The sequence below is a fragment of the Alternaria metachromatica genome (genome assembly GCF_023757995.1).
Source record: "Alternaria metachromatica strain BMP 0045 chromosome Unknown scaffold_18, whole genome shotgun sequence".
Taxonomy (NCBI): Eukaryota; Fungi; Ascomycota; class Dothideomycetes; order Pleosporales; family Pleosporaceae; genus Alternaria; species Alternaria metachromatica.
This window is the reverse complement of record NW_026055509.1, coordinates 126,570-141,627: the sequence shown is the minus strand read 5'-3', so window position 1 is coordinate 141,627 and position 15,058 is coordinate 126,570. Positions and strand designations below refer to the sequence as shown.

Genomic DNA, 15,058 nt, shown 5'->3' with positions numbered 1-15,058 from the left:
CACCTCCTCCGCCCACTCAGACCGCCCATGGCACCGCCCGAACCATGACCGACACACCCGCAAGCGTCGCACCACCCAAGAAACGCAGCCTGTTCAAGCGGGCGGCATGGCAGGATGCGCCCAAGAAAGACGGCGAGGACATGTTCAGCCACTCCAACGAGTTCAATGACATAGTCGCCGAGCAAGCGAGGATCCGCGCAGAAGAGAAGAAGCAGGCCGAGGCAGCCAGGAAGCGCAAACACTCTGAGCCGCGCGACCAGAAGCGCCGTCGCATATCAAACGACACCGAAGAGCCCGTGCCTACCAAAAGTAGCTCAGCCAGCAGAGAGCGGGCGAGTAGGACCGCCAGCAAAGTGTACGCATCAGGCCCTGCATCGCAATATTAGTACTAACAATAGCTCAGGCGCAGCAAAGTATCCCCCTCGCCCGCGCCATCGCATCCGCCGCCGGACTCGCTCACGGCCCGGTACGACTCCCTCACCAAATCCGCCTCCTCGAGTGTTTCATTGCCACAACAGACGTCTTCCGTCATTGACCTAGGCGATTCAGACCTGGACGACGACTCGGGCTATGTTTCCAAGCCGCACAACGACAAGTCTGAGTTGGACTACAAACCACCGAGATCCAATGACAAACAGCCCATAGCCGTTCGACCATCGAAGCCACCTCCAATAGAGGTCAAGGATGACGACGACGACGACGAGGAAGATGAGGAAGGCCTGGATCCTACAATAGCTGCATTGCAGGCCAGGGCACGAGCGCGCGTTGCAGCGGCCAAGGCGCAAGCCGCAGCAGCTTCAAACGGCGACGCTCCGAAAGCACCCATAACGCAGCTCTTTATCGACCCACAAATACCTGGCGCAAATCCATTGATGGTCAAGGTCAGGATAGACAGCACCATCGAGAAGCCACGGCTGGCATGGTGTCAGAAAGAGAAGTTCTCGCCTGAAACAACACGCAATGTCTTCTTCACATGGAAGGGCGCACGCCTCTTCGATAGCACATCGATAAAACGCTTAGGAATAAAGGTGGAAAACGGCAACTTATCCGTCGAAGGAGACTCCAATATTTACGACGACGTCAACCTCCCCAAGATTCATGTCGAAGCGTGGACAGAGGAGATCTATAGGCAGTGGAAGAGGGATGAGGCTGCGGCGGCTGAGGCGAGAAAGATCGCCGCCGCAGCACCTGCCGTGGCAAAAGAAAAGACTCCAACACCAGAGCCCGAGCCTGAACCCGCTTCCAACCGGGTCAGGTTGATCCTCAAGGCGAAGGGTAAACCCGAGTTCAGGTTGACAGTCAAACAGGTGTGTGTCGACTGTCCCTTTGGAGTGTGCGCAAAAGTGCGACGCCATACTTCATCAGCCTTGTTCAAATGCTAACTAGTCATTAGGAGACCACCGTCGCCCACATCGCAAGTGCCTACAAGAACAGCCAAAAGATCGATAAAAGTCAGCCAATCACGCTTATGTTTGATGGTGAGCGGCTAATGCCCATGGATACTGTGGAAGAGTGCGATCTTGATGACAAGTGTATGGTTGAAGTTCTCTTCAAGTGATTAGGTCTCCAGTTGGGATACAACAGAACACCCCTGCTTTCTTGTTTCCTCTCCTACAGTTGCTTCTTGCTTATTTTGGCGTTGATTTTATGACACGACCGCAAGCATGGCGTTGGTGGAGTACCAGACAGGATATAAGCATTTGTTGCACGTGCATAGCGACGACTTGGCTTCGCTCATCTATTTGTTGATCCTACGGACTTCTCAGATATTGGGGTTCTTTCTCCGGTTCGCACCACCATCCAGAATCAACTCCTGCCCACTCAAGAAACCCGCACCCATGACGTACTCCACCATCTCAGCGAGATCTTCTCCTCTGCCCACTCTGCCGGCTGGATGTTGCTTGTGGTAAAGCTCGTCCAGGTCGTCCGCCCAGGCCTTCATCCTCAGCTTCATCGCTTCCTCCTCATGAGGTGCAGTCTCTTTGTACGATCCGTTTTGCGTCTCTTTGATCTGCAGATCATAAGCTTTGCACTCGTGCTGCACGCTGACCCAGCCCGGCGAGATCGCCATAACACGGATTCCCCAGCGTTGGCACGAGACAGACATGGCCTGTGTGAGAGCCAGTACACCGCCCTTGCTCGCAGCATAGCCTTCGCAATCCGGGTCCGACTGATGAGCGCGGAAAGAAGCAACGTTGATGATGCAGCCTCCTTCGTCGAATTTGTCATCGCCATGGAGATTCAGCGGCAACTGATTGAACTCGTCCGTACGCTTCAAATCTTTCGTCCGATCAACACCCGGCGCACCATCTTTCTGCGTGTTCTTGCTCTTCATGAAAGGAATGACGGCTTGGCTCATATAGAAGGGTGCGCTGAGATTAGTAGCAATGTACTGTTCCCATTGCTCCCCCGTAGCGACATCTTCCATGGTCCCATTTCCTGCGTTGAAGAAGCCTCGCGCTACACCTGCATTGTTGACAAGGACATCTATGCGACCGCCGAAGAATTCCGCGGCTTTGGCAACTGCGCTGCGGATCTCCTCTGGATTGCGGAGGTTGGTTATCGAAGAGCTGACGCGTGGTGCGTAGGAGGCCAGATGTGTGTTTACAGCGTAATCCAATTCGTCTTTGTCGAAATCGATGATGAACACGCGATGCGATGCTGGTAACGAAAGCAAATGTCGTGCTGTGCAGCGGCCGATGCCTCGCGCACCGCCGGTGATGATGATGTTCTTGCTCTTAGTAGACGGCATGATGTTGGATCTGAACTTTTCTGAAAGCGCAAACGCAGGGTCTGGACTGTATCGTACAGACAAGCCGCTTCTTATATCTATCCTATCCGCGTTGGTGGCGCCTCACGCGCGGCAGCAATATCAAGCACCTGGCAGCGGGGAGCACACACCCTTTCAGCCTATTCAGCCCACCTTGGCTTATCCAGAACAGTAGTTCAAGGCCGCTTGTCCGCGAAAGCCCTATCTGGAATAGAAAGGCAGCTTCATAAACGTGCGTGCTGTTGAGAAAGCTTGGTGGGTCTGCGTGTGGTGGTGGGATACGTATCCCGTGGATTGGAAGCAGGCCCGCGGTTCCGTCGTCTTGCGGCCTAGCTTGCTCCGACGGAACGTTGGGTTTGGAGATTTGATGACTGCATAGCGCTGTATACGTTGCCTCGGGCTGCTCGTTGTCTAAGACATGCTAAGCGATGTGTATTGGGCGTGCCTGCAGAGCCGTTGGAGGAGATACGGATTCCGGGAAGACGGATCGGCTTGCGGGCCGTGGAATGTGCTGTTAGCCAAAGGGATCCAACCAACACCGATGATGGCCCAACGCTGGTTCTCCTGCCCTTTGTTTCTGTCTCGCGCAATATTGTCTTCCGTTTTTGACATTACCGCGCGAGGTTCTCACTTCACGCGGTGGTTGAGAGATCCACTCTTGCCGTGTTGTCGATTTTGCCGAGGTTAAAATGCGTGGCCTAACTACTATCACGACTGCTCATCTCGGATGTTGCTACCTATCATCTCAATTTCTCCATGCGCTCTCACAAAGTGCTGCGCTACGATCATAATAGAGCAGTTTGAGCAAAACGATCCTTCTGATGGAGGGATACATTCACGATGCCCATGGCGTCATCATACCTCCACCGCCTGGAGGCCGCCGAACGAGTGTCAAAGCGGATAGTCTCCTCATCGATACCCCAAAAGCAGGACATACCGCTGGGTTACTCTATCGAATGAACCTGCTGATAACCTGATGAGGCTTCCTCCTATATATTGCCCTCGTCCCTCACAGGAAGTACTCAATATTTCTCCTACCAAATCTGAAGCCCTTGCGTGGATCTCTCGTATCCTTCCTATTCTAGACAGGCAATCGATCGTATGTAAGACATCGAATCCAATCTTCAAGTACGTCAGGAGGAGTATACAAAGGCAGCCTCTTTGACATATGTTTTACATTATGCAGCTGCGTAGACCACTACCTACAGCCCCTCGAACAGAAACAAAGGAACTGTGTGTCTCGAACACGAGATCGCTGCAGTGAAACTACGCACACATGACGCTTCTCAGAAAAATGGCCTCGTTGGTACATCTGATAGACGACTATATGTAATCACCTGCGTTCACCAAGTTTGCTCACCAGCAGGAACCAAAATGCGCATCGCTATCCTCACCGTTCTTTTCCCAGCAATACACGGCGCCATTGTCCCGGCTCCTCTCTTCTTTGGGAATCCGGAAGATAGTCAAGTCGCATCACTAATCGGGTTTCTGGAAACATACGTAGATCACATGCCTTCAACGGCGGATTCTACATTGACTTCTGTATTCAGTCAAGCTACTCCAGCTGTGTCAACGACGGTTTCATGTCTGTCTACCGTCACAAAAGATCCGTCCCTCAACACTGGAAGTACGCTCACCTCATCATGGGTGGTAGATGGCCCTGGTGCACCCAAATCGGCTCCTTCTCCAGTAACGCTTACCTCCACGGTATTGGTTGTAATCTCAGGAAGCGCATACCAGTCGCCGACTCCTTCCACTTCTGTCGCAACGCCAACTAGCTCAAACACCGTGAGCCTCGTTGTCAGCACGACAATGAGCGCGGCACCCTCTACATCCGACTCTGTGGCTCTCACGCCACCGTATACGCCCCAGGGCATACCACCAAGCCCCGAAGGCATACCACCGGACTTCCACAGCACATTGATACTTCTCTCGACATGGAAATCACTCAAATGGAAACCACTGCCCTTGCCCATGAACCCGACATCTCTAAAGCCGACATCTACATCAACAAGGATAGTCACAGTCACTATAGAACAGCCAGCCTCCACAACAAAGCCAGTCTCTACCTCCAAAAAGCCAATCTCTACATCCAAAACGCCGGCCTCTACCTCCAAAAAGCCAGCATCTACGTCGAAGCCAGATCTGGGCCCTACTGTCATCACGAGCGTGATAAAACCGGATACGCGCTGCCCGTATCCTTATCCGCACATATATTGTGGTAAAACGAAGACGACGTTGATAACGATGACGAGCAAGACGAGTTAATGAGTGAAGTCGAAGATGCGCGGTGCCGGTGTTCTCATCTTAGGAACTAGATGTTGTGTTGAGGTGTCGATGGCTTTGTCCACGGGTCGATGGGAAGTTTGAGTAGTCACTATTCTTGGTCAGGTTATTAAAAAAAAGCGGCCATCAGATACGTGTGAGGCAGCATGTATTTGGTACATTTCTCCCATTCCTATCTGCCCTTAACGTAACAGTGCTTTCCCTGTTTTACTTTACTGTTACAACAGGAGATTATACTCCATACTAGTCACTGCGTAGCAGACAATTAATGTGACATCGTCGCAGTGACCGCTTCAGCAACTACCTATCTTGTCGCCATTTCTTCCGACACTTCGCGTCCAGCACACTCCTGCATCATCCTATCTTGCACATTCTTCGCAGCGTGCGCATAAGCTACGATGTCTACATCCGTGGCCTTGCCATCTGCGCCTCCGTCAAAGACCTCGTAACTGAACCAGCCCCTGAAGCCTGTCTTGAGCACTGCCTTTGCAACATCAACAACCGGTAGATATCCTCCGTTGTAAGGAAGAGGTCTGAAATCGTGACTCCATCGTCCACGGGGTAACAAGCCGGCATCGTCACGCTCAGCATTGAACGGCTGAGGAACCTTGTACGCATCGCTGATTTGCAACAGGTAGATCTTGTCCTTAGGAACAGTAGCACTCAGCTCCTCCAAGCTCTTCTGAAACAGCTTCTCCAACTCCTCCTTCGACACATCCTCTCGCAGACCAGATGCCGTTCTAGGATCGCCCCACTCTCCACCTGCAGTCTGGAAAGTATCAAGACAAAGACCGATATTAGGACGGTCTACCTGCTGCACAATGTTCCAGACGTCTTTCCAATCAGGAGCATGCGTCGACCAACACCAGTTTTCATAGGCCAGTCGGAAGTTGTGTTCCTTGAGCATATCGCATAGCACCTGGAGATCAGAAACCATCTTGCTTCTGTCCAGTTTCTCGAGCGGTGAATCTGTCGATCCGACTTGCAGCATATCCGTCCCACAGGCCTGCATGATGCGGATCCAGCCGCGAGCGCGCTCCAGGGCGTCTTTGTGGCCGTCGGAACCTTCGGGCCAGCCTTCGTAGTTGGCAAAGGGCTGCAACATCATGATTCCGAGGTTTCGCTTGTCGCATTCTTTCTTGATCTCGGCGGCTACTTTGCATAGTTCGTCGTAGTTGGATGGCTCGACTTCATGGCCGAGGAGAGTATGGCCGTAGGACAGGATGTCTGGGAAGGAAAGCTCGACTGCACTGAAACCTGCGGTGGATATGGCGTGTAGGCGCTCGAGGAGTGGCGGAGGGTTCGACGGCGATCCGAGCGAGCATGTCGCGTAGCTGATGGGGATGGATTGAAGGGTGGTGTAGTCGAGCGCGCCCATGATGATTATGATTCGGAAAGTTTAGATACGTTAATAGTGATCTATTGTTGCTGTGCGGAAGTTACGATTTTGTGTATGGGTGAAGTAGCTATATGCTGGCGCGCAACGGCTCTTTCGGTATGGCATGGCTGTGACGTAGATGTGGTGGGTAGCGATGACGGCACACTTGTCAAAGTCTAGTCGGCAGCTCGTACAAGCTCTGTTTGGCTGTCGGAGCAAATTAGAGAGGCTTGAAGATAGCCGAATGTCTGTTAGTATCTAAAGATCTATCGCTAGATCTAGTGAGAAAGTGATAGTAATGTCCGCCTTGACGGGAGCTTCAACGAGCCCCGCGGTCATCATATTCGTGGAAGAGGCATCTACATTCGCTATTGAACATGTGGGGAGAGGTGATAGTGGGAACCAGTCCAGAGCTTTGTATTTCACTGCACGTAGCCGTAAATATACCAAGGTAAGGCCCGAACGGCCCTTTTTACACGCTCGGTGTGCGGGCGTGCCTGGACCGGCGATGATGATTGAAGCTCGACCCCGCGCCACCTGAAAATCGGCGCGAATGCACCAATGAGGATCCCGCCGACTGCCGTCATACCAGAAAACATTCGACTCATAGGGTCCGGTATCGTCTGCAAGGAGAAGAAGAGCAGTTAAAACCACTCTCGCCGTCCTGTTCAGCGCTCCCACTCTTCCCTCTTCCGTATACCCGACAATTGTCCAGTAGATCCTACGTCATCTCTAGAGACATGTCTGTACGTACACCACCATCACCACCGCCCCCAGTCGCTCTAACACGTCGTCGCAGTTCCACATCCAGAACCCAGCCGTGGGCGACCCACACAACTCGGAAGACTGGCGCATCAAGGGCTACAACCCCCTCACCCCGCCCGACCTCCTCCAGAGCGAAATCCCCCAGACAGCCAAGTCAAGAGACACGGTCCTCAAGGCGCGCGACGAAGCCGTCGAGATTGTCCAGGGCAAGGATGCACAGAAGCGGTTACTCGTCGTCATCGGCCCGTGCTCCATCCACGATCCCCCCGCCGCCCTCGAATACTGCGACCGATTGATGAAGCTCAAGGAGAAGTACCAGGATGATCTCCTCATCGTCATGCGCTCCTACTTGGAGAAGCCGCGTACGACTGTGGGCTGGAAAGGTCTCATCAATGACCCGGATATCGACAACAGCTTCAAGATCAACAAGGGCCTGCGCATCTCAAGACAGCTCTTCGTTGATCTGACAGAGAAGGGCATGCCTCTGGCCAGCGAGATGCTGGATACCATCTCTCCCCAGTTCCTGGCCGATATGTTCAGCGTAGGCGCAATTGGCGCCAGGACCACGGAGTCGCAACTTCACCGTGAGCTTGCGTCGGGCTTGTCCTTCCCAGTGGGCTTCAAGAACGGCACAGACGGTACGCTCGATGTCGCTATTGACGCTATCGGCTCCGCGAAGCACCCCCACCACTTCCTCTCCGTCACCAAGCCCGGTGTTGTCGCCATTGTCGGCACCATTGGCAATGACGACTGCTTCATCATCATGCGCGGCGGAAAGAAGGGCACAAACTACGATGCGAAGAGCGTCAAGGAGGCGCGCGAGAAGCTAGAGTCCAAGGGCATGAACTCGCGCCTGATGATCGACTGCAGCCACGGCAACTCGGAGAAGAACCACATGAACCAGCCCAAGGTTGCGCATGCGATTGCTGAGCAGATCGAGGCGGGTGAGACCGCGATTATGGGTGTCATGATTGAGAGCAACATCAAGGCTGGTACTCAGAAGGTACCCAAGGAAGGCAAGGCTGGCCTCGAGTACGGCATGTCCATCACCGACGCGTGTATCGACTGGGAAACAACCGAGACGGTGCTCGCCGAGCTTGCTGAATCGGTTGCGAAGAGGAGGACTCTACTCGGCCAGAACGGCACCCACTAAAAGGCCATTCTCTTTTCGCGCACTATGGTCTGCAGGCACGGCGTAAGGATGGGGTCGGCGTCGTCAAACGTCTTATATTCAAAAGCATGTACATGGGTCTTGGGTACGGATTACGATTCAAAACATTACAGGCAAACGCTATACTATTCACTACAACTCCATGATCTCTGGTGTATCGTCGTCACCGTCATCTGTGCTGTGTCTGGGGTACTTATCGTACCAGTCTCGCGGATTACCGCCTGGCAGACACAGGCCTAGTCGCCAGAAGTAATCGCGATGGGCAAAGAACAGCTGCCAGAACTTGAATCGGGTGGGCACGCCCCAGGCAGGCTTATCCTCATCGCTCCCGGCAATGCAGTGCGTATCCTCGTCGCCCTCGCAGTAGTGGATGTCGGCTACCGAGAAGGGTAGGCTTGACTCGGATATGAATATCTCTTCGCTGTGCATGCTGAAGCCCCATTCCGATAGCGGCAGCAAAGGTACCGGGTCGCCAATATGAGTGACACGGTGGAGTTTGTTATGGTCGTGGTCCGTGGTGATGCCAAAGCGCTCATCTACGTACTTGTTGAAGTGCTTGTTGCCTAGTCGTGGTTCGCCGAAGGTGGTCACATGGGGTTCCCATCCACGAGCCTTGAAGTCTAGCCCGGCGAGAGTTGCTATAGCACCGCCCAAAGAGTGTCCCACCAAGACCAGCTTGTAGTCGGGATACTTCTCCATAGCCTTGGACACATGTGGCAGGACCACCTTGCGTGTGTTGAGCCAGGAGGAATAGAAGCCTGTGTGGACAGTACAGTTATCGCACTTTGGCGGCTCCGCGGGTGGCGCATCGTCATCTACGTCTAACACAGGCGCGATGAAGTCTGAAGTATCGTCGTCATCGTCGCCGGGGTATGGCACGTATTCTTGTGGAATGGTGGAGAGGTCCGCGATGGTGTTGGCGACAGAGTAGGTACCTCGAAAGGCGAGGATCAGGCGCGGGTTGGTACGAGAATGCGAGAGCGCGATATAACCGCAGGAGTCAGACAGGAAAGGACCAGTATTCCATGCCTGTGTATATCAGCACCCCATGCGACACATTGCTGGATGCAGCGACGTACCGTGACCAACTCGAACGTCTCAAAGTCGCGGTCTCCACAGCGGCTGGCGCATTTGAACGGCTTCTGGATGCCCAGGCCCGCTGTGCCTACACAGTAGGATATGTCGACAATGCGCGCGAGTTCTTCGAGTTCCCAGAAGAGGGCCTGCGAGATCAGCGTGGTGTCATTGCCGCGGAGTAGGGGCTGCTGCGTCGCATCGCCTCTACCGCGGGCGACGAAGGATGCGCAGAGCACAAAAGAAGACAGGAACAGGCCGCGTAAGATGCCCATCAGTAATGTCGGTTCACATATCCACAGGCTGGGCGGTATTGGAGGATGGGCTTGGTGGTGAGGTCAGAGGGACGGATGTGAACTAGTCGCGTGAATCGGCTGCGTGTGAAGCGTCCCGAGGTCACCAGGGGATAACAAGGTTTGTCCCGTATACCGCCTGCACGCAAGCTGTGATGCTATGAATAACACTCGACGTAGATAACTATCCCATGTGGCTTGCTATCGAATTGTTAAAGCACAATGCAGTGCAGCCGTCGGGTGAACACGAATTCCGGTATGCCCAGTGGCGTCAGCGCCGAGGGTCCCAAGCCAGCGCCAAGAACGGAAGGCACTCTGTTCGCGCTTTCCCGAACCTTGGAAGCTAGTGACATCATAGGGTGAAACGAAAGCAACAAATGGGTGGTTCATATTTGCAGGCTACGGGCTGCACGCTGCTGACACGATACCACCCTTTCCCTCCCCCCAAGCTACGCCGACGCGTACAAGACACACGCTCACCCGTTGGCATCCGGACAAGACGCGACCGACTTCTCTTGTCTCCGCCGCATCCGCACTTTTCTCCTGGGCACTCCATCGTGCCACCGCTGCCACACAATGGCCACCGAGCAATCATCAACAGAGCCCTTGAGGCCCGTGACGCCTGCCGCCGATGCATCACGACCGACGACGGCCGGCCAGGCCGACACGCTGCCCGTCCCCGGCGTACAGGTCGACGGCGTGAGCGACGATGAACGAGAGCCGCGCAGCACGACGGCCGCCAGCAACGACGCCAACCTCACCCCAAGCGCACAACCAAGCCGCGCCCCGTCGCCCAATCCCCACGCCCAGTTTCCCCACACGCAGGTCACATACGAAGACCCGGACTTCACCCGCCCGCCGCCGCTCAACTACACGCTGCGCACGCGCAAGAAGTCCATCTTCTGGTTCTGGACCCTCATCATCCTCGACTGCGTCTTCATGCCCATCGGCCTCTACTTTGGCATGTGGTATGGCCTGACGCGCGACCAATTGTCTGCCAACGCCGTCTTCAGTATCAGCACCGCCTTGCTCGGAACCGTGTCGATTGTCGAGTACTTCATCCGCTTCCACAGGCTGTGGAAGAAGGGCTCCAGTTGTAGGGTCATTGGTGCGCAGAGATGGTACCTCGACTGGTTCCACTGGAACTTGTCGGTTGGCTGGTTCTTTGTCATGATTGAACTTATTGCGTAGGTGCTCTTTCCATCTCAAGTATGCCCAGCTAACAGCTCGCAGTGGCACATGTCCTCATGACCCGCCCATCCGTGTCCTTGCCATGCCAGCCCCGACCATGATGTTTGCCATCGGTTGCGAACTCCTCCTCGTGGACATTCTGCGCATCATGAGAGTACCCGCACCGTGCCGTATCTCCTCGCTACCCCAGGGCGCGCCTCTCCGTCCGGGTATCTACGCATACATTGAAGACATATGCGCTGTTGACGGATCCGGTGGTACCGAGTTCCGCCAGCGATTGAACCTCCGTTACCAGGCCAGCAAGGGCTTCCGCACGATGCTTCACCGGTTGACACTCTTCTGGGCCATTGGCGCCATCGTCACAGCTGTGGTTTGCACAGCTATCATCTTCACCATTCAGCGAGACGCTGCCTACGTTGTACGTATTCCCCTTCTCCACATGGTCCCTTCAATACTAACACCGTTCAGGTCGGCTGGGTTCTCCCCTTCCTCTGGGCCGGTATCTGGACCGCCCTCACCATCCCCTGGGTCCAACGTGAACTCAAGAAAGAGTACGAAGAGTGGACCACGGCCAACTTCAAGGCCTAGACGGTTTAGATTCCCTTTTTCTTATCATGTACAATACACATATATCACTAGGATGCAAACCGAGACAGGAGTTCTGCTACATTGGCGATGGCGTTCGCGGGTTCACATTGGATTTGGGCCGTGTTGATACATTAGATACCACTTTTTCCGCGCAAAATACCAGTATCGCATTTTCCACGTCGTAATTTTCATTCATCTCGTGTATCTTCGCCTATGTGGTATGTACAACATACCTCATCGCATCCACTTACCCACTCTACTCCACCCACACACTTCCAACAATCCAACCCACAGCCGCAGCGTACGTACGCGTTACATCAACAAAGCCTATGCAAACCGTTGACATCACGACATTCCATCAATGGAATCACCCCCTGTTTCGAATGTGGTTGATCAATCGTACGAGTAGTGCGTTTTGGGTGAGATAACTCGTACAATCCGGCTGATAACATGGGCTAAGCTTTTGCCTGATGACATCGTCCAAGGTTTTATGATGCATGGATCCACTTCCCGCGTCTTTCTTGATGCGGATTAGGGTGCTTGGTAGTTGATGTGGGAGTTATTTCCGGCATGTGACGGACATGGTATTGGACATGATGGGTTTCTTAGGTTTACGTCGGGTGCGCGATGTTGTGTAGATACCTGTCATCGCGATGGTTAATTTTCGTTGTATACGCAATGTCGCGTCGCATCACTATCTTCAACGATGGTCTCCAGCAAATCGGGTATCAATTGTACGGTCGTCCGCCCTACTCTTCCATCGCATCTTCTCCGTTCGTCTTGATCTGCTGCTTCATACTTTTATCCCCCTTGACACCCAGTCTAACGACTTCCACATCCCAGCTCTCCATATCTACCAGTACGATCTTGCCCGATGTTCTGAACTTGGGTACGCTAACAAGCAATACCTTTTCTCCAGCGGGACCCTCAATGACTCTCTTCTCAAACTTCTTCTGGCAGCCGGCAAAGTACATGTGCGGGCACTCTTTCAGCATCAAAGGATCTTCGTCTTGGAACGGGTAGCACCATAGTGTATCCGGGGCGGTAGGGGCTACGCAGCGCCAGCGCAGCATCATCTCCATAGCCTCTGTCGATTTTACGCGCTTAACGTATTTGAGCAGGTCTTGGACTGTTTGGCCTCCCGTGCCTAATATGCGGTATCCGTCGATGTCGCCTAACCAAGGGTTTGTGACTGCGTCGAAGCCGTTGAGTGTTGTATTCGTCTCTATTGGGGGTTCGGCGTAGAGGCGTGTCTTGGGAAAGAGTGCGGGGTGCAGAGGTTGTTGCGGTAGGGCGACGTTGGAAGGATCTGAGACTCCTGGGAGCATGGTGATTGGGAGCGAGGGAAGGATTTCGCAGAGGAATTCATCGAGGCGCGTGGTAGGTGCTGCGTTGTAGGATGAGGCATCGTATCCGTAGTGTCTTGCTGCGCTCTTCTTCGCGGCAAAGTCTTCTCGTGAGAGGATTGGGGAACCTTTTGCGAGTGAACCACCTGCTATGACGAGTCGTGTTATCTTTGCGGCCTCGGCCTGCGTAGCTGGATCTGCAGCTTCACCAGTCAGGTATTCCACCAATAGATCTAGCGACACCTCATCGTCGTCTGCGCCAGTCAATTCCAGACCTGAGACCAGGGCTATCTTTCCAGCCCTTTCCCGTTTTGGCGCCTTCTGCTTCTGCTTCGACAGCGCAACATCGTCACGCTCCCACCGCGGTGGTTGTCTCGGTAGATCTGCGCATTGGGTTGCAATAACCATGAATGTGCCGTCTGCTTCCTCCGTGCCCAGTGCTGCTAATATGCATCCCGTTACAAAATGTTGGTGAAGAGGCTCGCCTGTAACTCTGAGACGACCGGACTCGTCTTCCAGCATCATCTCGTCGGCGCCGGAGGAGGATACGTAGGTTTCGCGATGAGGGGGGTCCGCTATCCAGTGCTGTCGAGTGTCAGGGATGATGCTTTGTGTGTTCGCGAAGGGGAGCGTACATCTTTCTCAATGTCGTTCAACACGTTGGGCTTCTCGGCCATCTCCATGTATACTGTCCCTACCACCCAACAAAGCTCGCCCTGTCTCACATCCAGCACTCGTTCGACGAAGGTTGCTTTTTGCCCGCCTAGCTTTTGTGATGTTAGCATTCCTTTATACCGTGAAGTGTGTATCCCCGCTCCCACAGCTTGTTATTGCATACCTCGAAGTCGTTCCACGCATCTTCAGCTCTCTGCTTCACCGTCTTCTTCAATTGCATTAACCGCAAAAAGTACATATCGGCGAATTGTTGCGAATAGTGGCGCTCGGTACCCGGTGGTAGTACGAAGTCGTGTAGTGGGTTGTACGCCGAATGGTTTCGAGACGGTGCGGGCGGCGCATCCTCACTGTTGCAGTTAGTATTGGGCTTCAAGGTGAATACAGGCAACGTACAAAGGCTCGCCTTTGAGCAGCACGTCATTTGATTCGGCCATTGTAGTGGTGAAGTAGCTGTGTTGGAGACGTGGGTGTGCTTGTAAAGTTCCAAAGTTGCAGATCGCGGAAGTCGCGTCGCGCGTCATTCACGCCATCCCGAAGGGGAAGTTTAAGAGCCCCACTCTACTTACACCTTTCACCGCGCAACACTACATCTTGTGCAAGTCTTTGACCTCGCATAAGGAACGAATTGAACGATTGTGCTACAGTTCACACTAGACAAATACTGTCCTCCACCGAATCTGAAGGTATTGTATGCTTTAGTGCTAACAGCGTTGTAGGGGTATCTCAGATCCAAAAAAACTCAAGTCTCGAACAGGTGAAGGTAATGTATACTTCTTCATTGTTTATTTATGTTATCATCTGTAGGTAGTGCAGATGGCTATCCTATCAGTGTATCTGCCTCGTCTCTTCGTAGACTGTTAGCCGTCGACCATTTCCAGGCCTCGACCATTGCTATACACGAGTCTAGTCTATACATCTGACCGCATCCGTCTATACCATTCGTATGTTGCGCCGAAAATGCTAATGATCTCGTCCCGAGACCCTTGGTGCCGTAGTAACGCCGTAACAATATGCGCCGATGTTGAACCCAAATCAATTAAGGGGGTTGAAAGAAGGTGTAAAGTCGAGCAAGCGTGCTGTCAACATCTATAGCATCTGGGATCTCGTTAGGATATAGTTCTAGTATAGATTTAGTGGTATATTATACTTACGAGAGCAACACCGCCAGCGACGATAAGTCCAAGGGCTGAGCCGCCGAGGTTTGAGGCTCCACCAGTGAAGGGGAGAGTTGAGGTTGGGCTGGCTCCAGTAGGTTGAGCAGCGCCGGTGCCGGTAGGGTAGTAAGCGGAAGCTGTGGCAGTTCCGTTCATGGGAACGTATGTGGCAGTTGTGGTGGCGGCGAGCGCAGCGACGATGGAGATGATGGAGAACTGCATCTTGATTGTGGTTGTGTGAAAGGTTGCTGTTGAAACGGATATCGGTTGAAGGTTTGGATAGCGACGATAGACTTTGATAGTAGACTGGAGGAGATGTTTGTTGGATGACAGTATGGTAGAGCGTACCACAGCCGTGTTTATATCA

General features: G+C 53.5%; 8 protein-coding genes across 8 annotated transcripts; 3 read left to right on the top strand and 5 right to left on the bottom strand.

The window, feature by feature from the left end:
- Positions 1–44: 44 nt before the first annotated feature.
- On the top strand, positions 45–1,558 carry J4E83_007271 (uncharacterized protein; the record flags this gene model as incomplete). The annotated part of the gene is made up of 3 exons (XM_049334176.1): positions 45–355; positions 404–1,307; positions 1,394–1,558. The coding sequence occupies 3 exons, from the start codon at positions 45–47 to the stop codon at positions 1,556–1,558; spliced, it is 1,380 nt and encodes a 459-aa protein (XP_049186518.1).
- Positions 1,559–1,762: 204 nt separating this feature from the next.
- J4E83_007270 (uncharacterized protein) lies at positions 1,763–2,752 on the bottom strand (the record flags this gene model as incomplete). The annotated part of the gene is made up of 1 exon (XM_049334175.1): positions 1,763–2,752. One exon carries the CDS (start codon positions 2,750–2,752, stop codon positions 1,763–1,765), a length of 990 nt encoding a protein of 329 aa, XP_049186517.1.
- Positions 2,753–5,360: 2,608 nt separating this feature from the next.
- On the bottom strand, positions 5,361–6,434 carry J4E83_007269 (uncharacterized protein; the record flags this gene model as incomplete). Its single annotated transcript, XM_049334174.1, has 1 exon — positions 5,361–6,434. One exon carries the CDS (start codon positions 6,432–6,434, stop codon positions 5,361–5,363), a length of 1,074 nt encoding a protein of 357 aa, XP_049186516.1.
- A 740-nt stretch (positions 6,435–7,174) lies between these two features.
- AMT16_2 (Phospho-2-dehydro-3-deoxyheptonate aldolase amt16) lies at positions 7,175–8,352 on the top strand (the record flags this gene model as incomplete). Its single annotated transcript, XM_049334173.1, has 2 exons — positions 7,175–7,180; positions 7,234–8,352. The coding sequence occupies 2 exons, from the start codon at positions 7,175–7,177 to the stop codon at positions 8,350–8,352; spliced, it is 1,125 nt and encodes a 374-aa protein (XP_049186515.1).
- A 150-nt stretch (positions 8,353–8,502) lies between these two features.
- Positions 8,503–9,719, bottom strand: J4E83_007267 (uncharacterized protein; the record flags this gene model as incomplete). The annotated part of the gene is made up of 2 exons (XM_049334172.1): positions 8,503–9,399; positions 9,450–9,719. The coding sequence occupies 2 exons, from the start codon at positions 9,717–9,719 to the stop codon at positions 8,503–8,505; spliced, it is 1,167 nt and encodes a 388-aa protein (XP_049186514.1).
- A 594-nt stretch (positions 9,720–10,313) lies between these two features.
- J4E83_007266 (uncharacterized protein) lies at positions 10,314–11,516 on the top strand (the record flags this gene model as incomplete). Its single annotated transcript, XM_049334171.1, has 3 exons — positions 10,314–10,924; positions 10,971–11,346; positions 11,397–11,516. The coding sequence occupies 3 exons, from the start codon at positions 10,314–10,316 to the stop codon at positions 11,514–11,516; spliced, it is 1,107 nt and encodes a 368-aa protein (XP_049186513.1).
- Positions 11,517–12,265: 749 nt separating this feature from the next.
- On the bottom strand, positions 12,266–13,971 carry J4E83_007265 (uncharacterized protein; the record flags this gene model as incomplete). Its single annotated transcript, XM_049334170.1, has 4 exons — positions 12,266–13,447; positions 13,498–13,629; positions 13,701–13,884; positions 13,931–13,971. 4 exons carry the CDS (start codon positions 13,969–13,971, stop codon positions 12,266–12,268), a joined length of 1,539 nt encoding a protein of 512 aa, XP_049186512.1.
- A 652-nt stretch (positions 13,972–14,623) lies between these two features.
- On the bottom strand, positions 14,624–14,913 carry J4E83_007264 (uncharacterized protein; the record flags this gene model as incomplete). Its single annotated transcript, XM_049334169.1, has 2 exons — positions 14,624–14,632; positions 14,689–14,913. The coding sequence occupies 2 exons, from the start codon at positions 14,911–14,913 to the stop codon at positions 14,624–14,626; spliced, it is 234 nt and encodes a 77-aa protein (XP_049186511.1).
- Between the last annotated feature and the right edge of the window lie 145 nt (positions 14,914–15,058).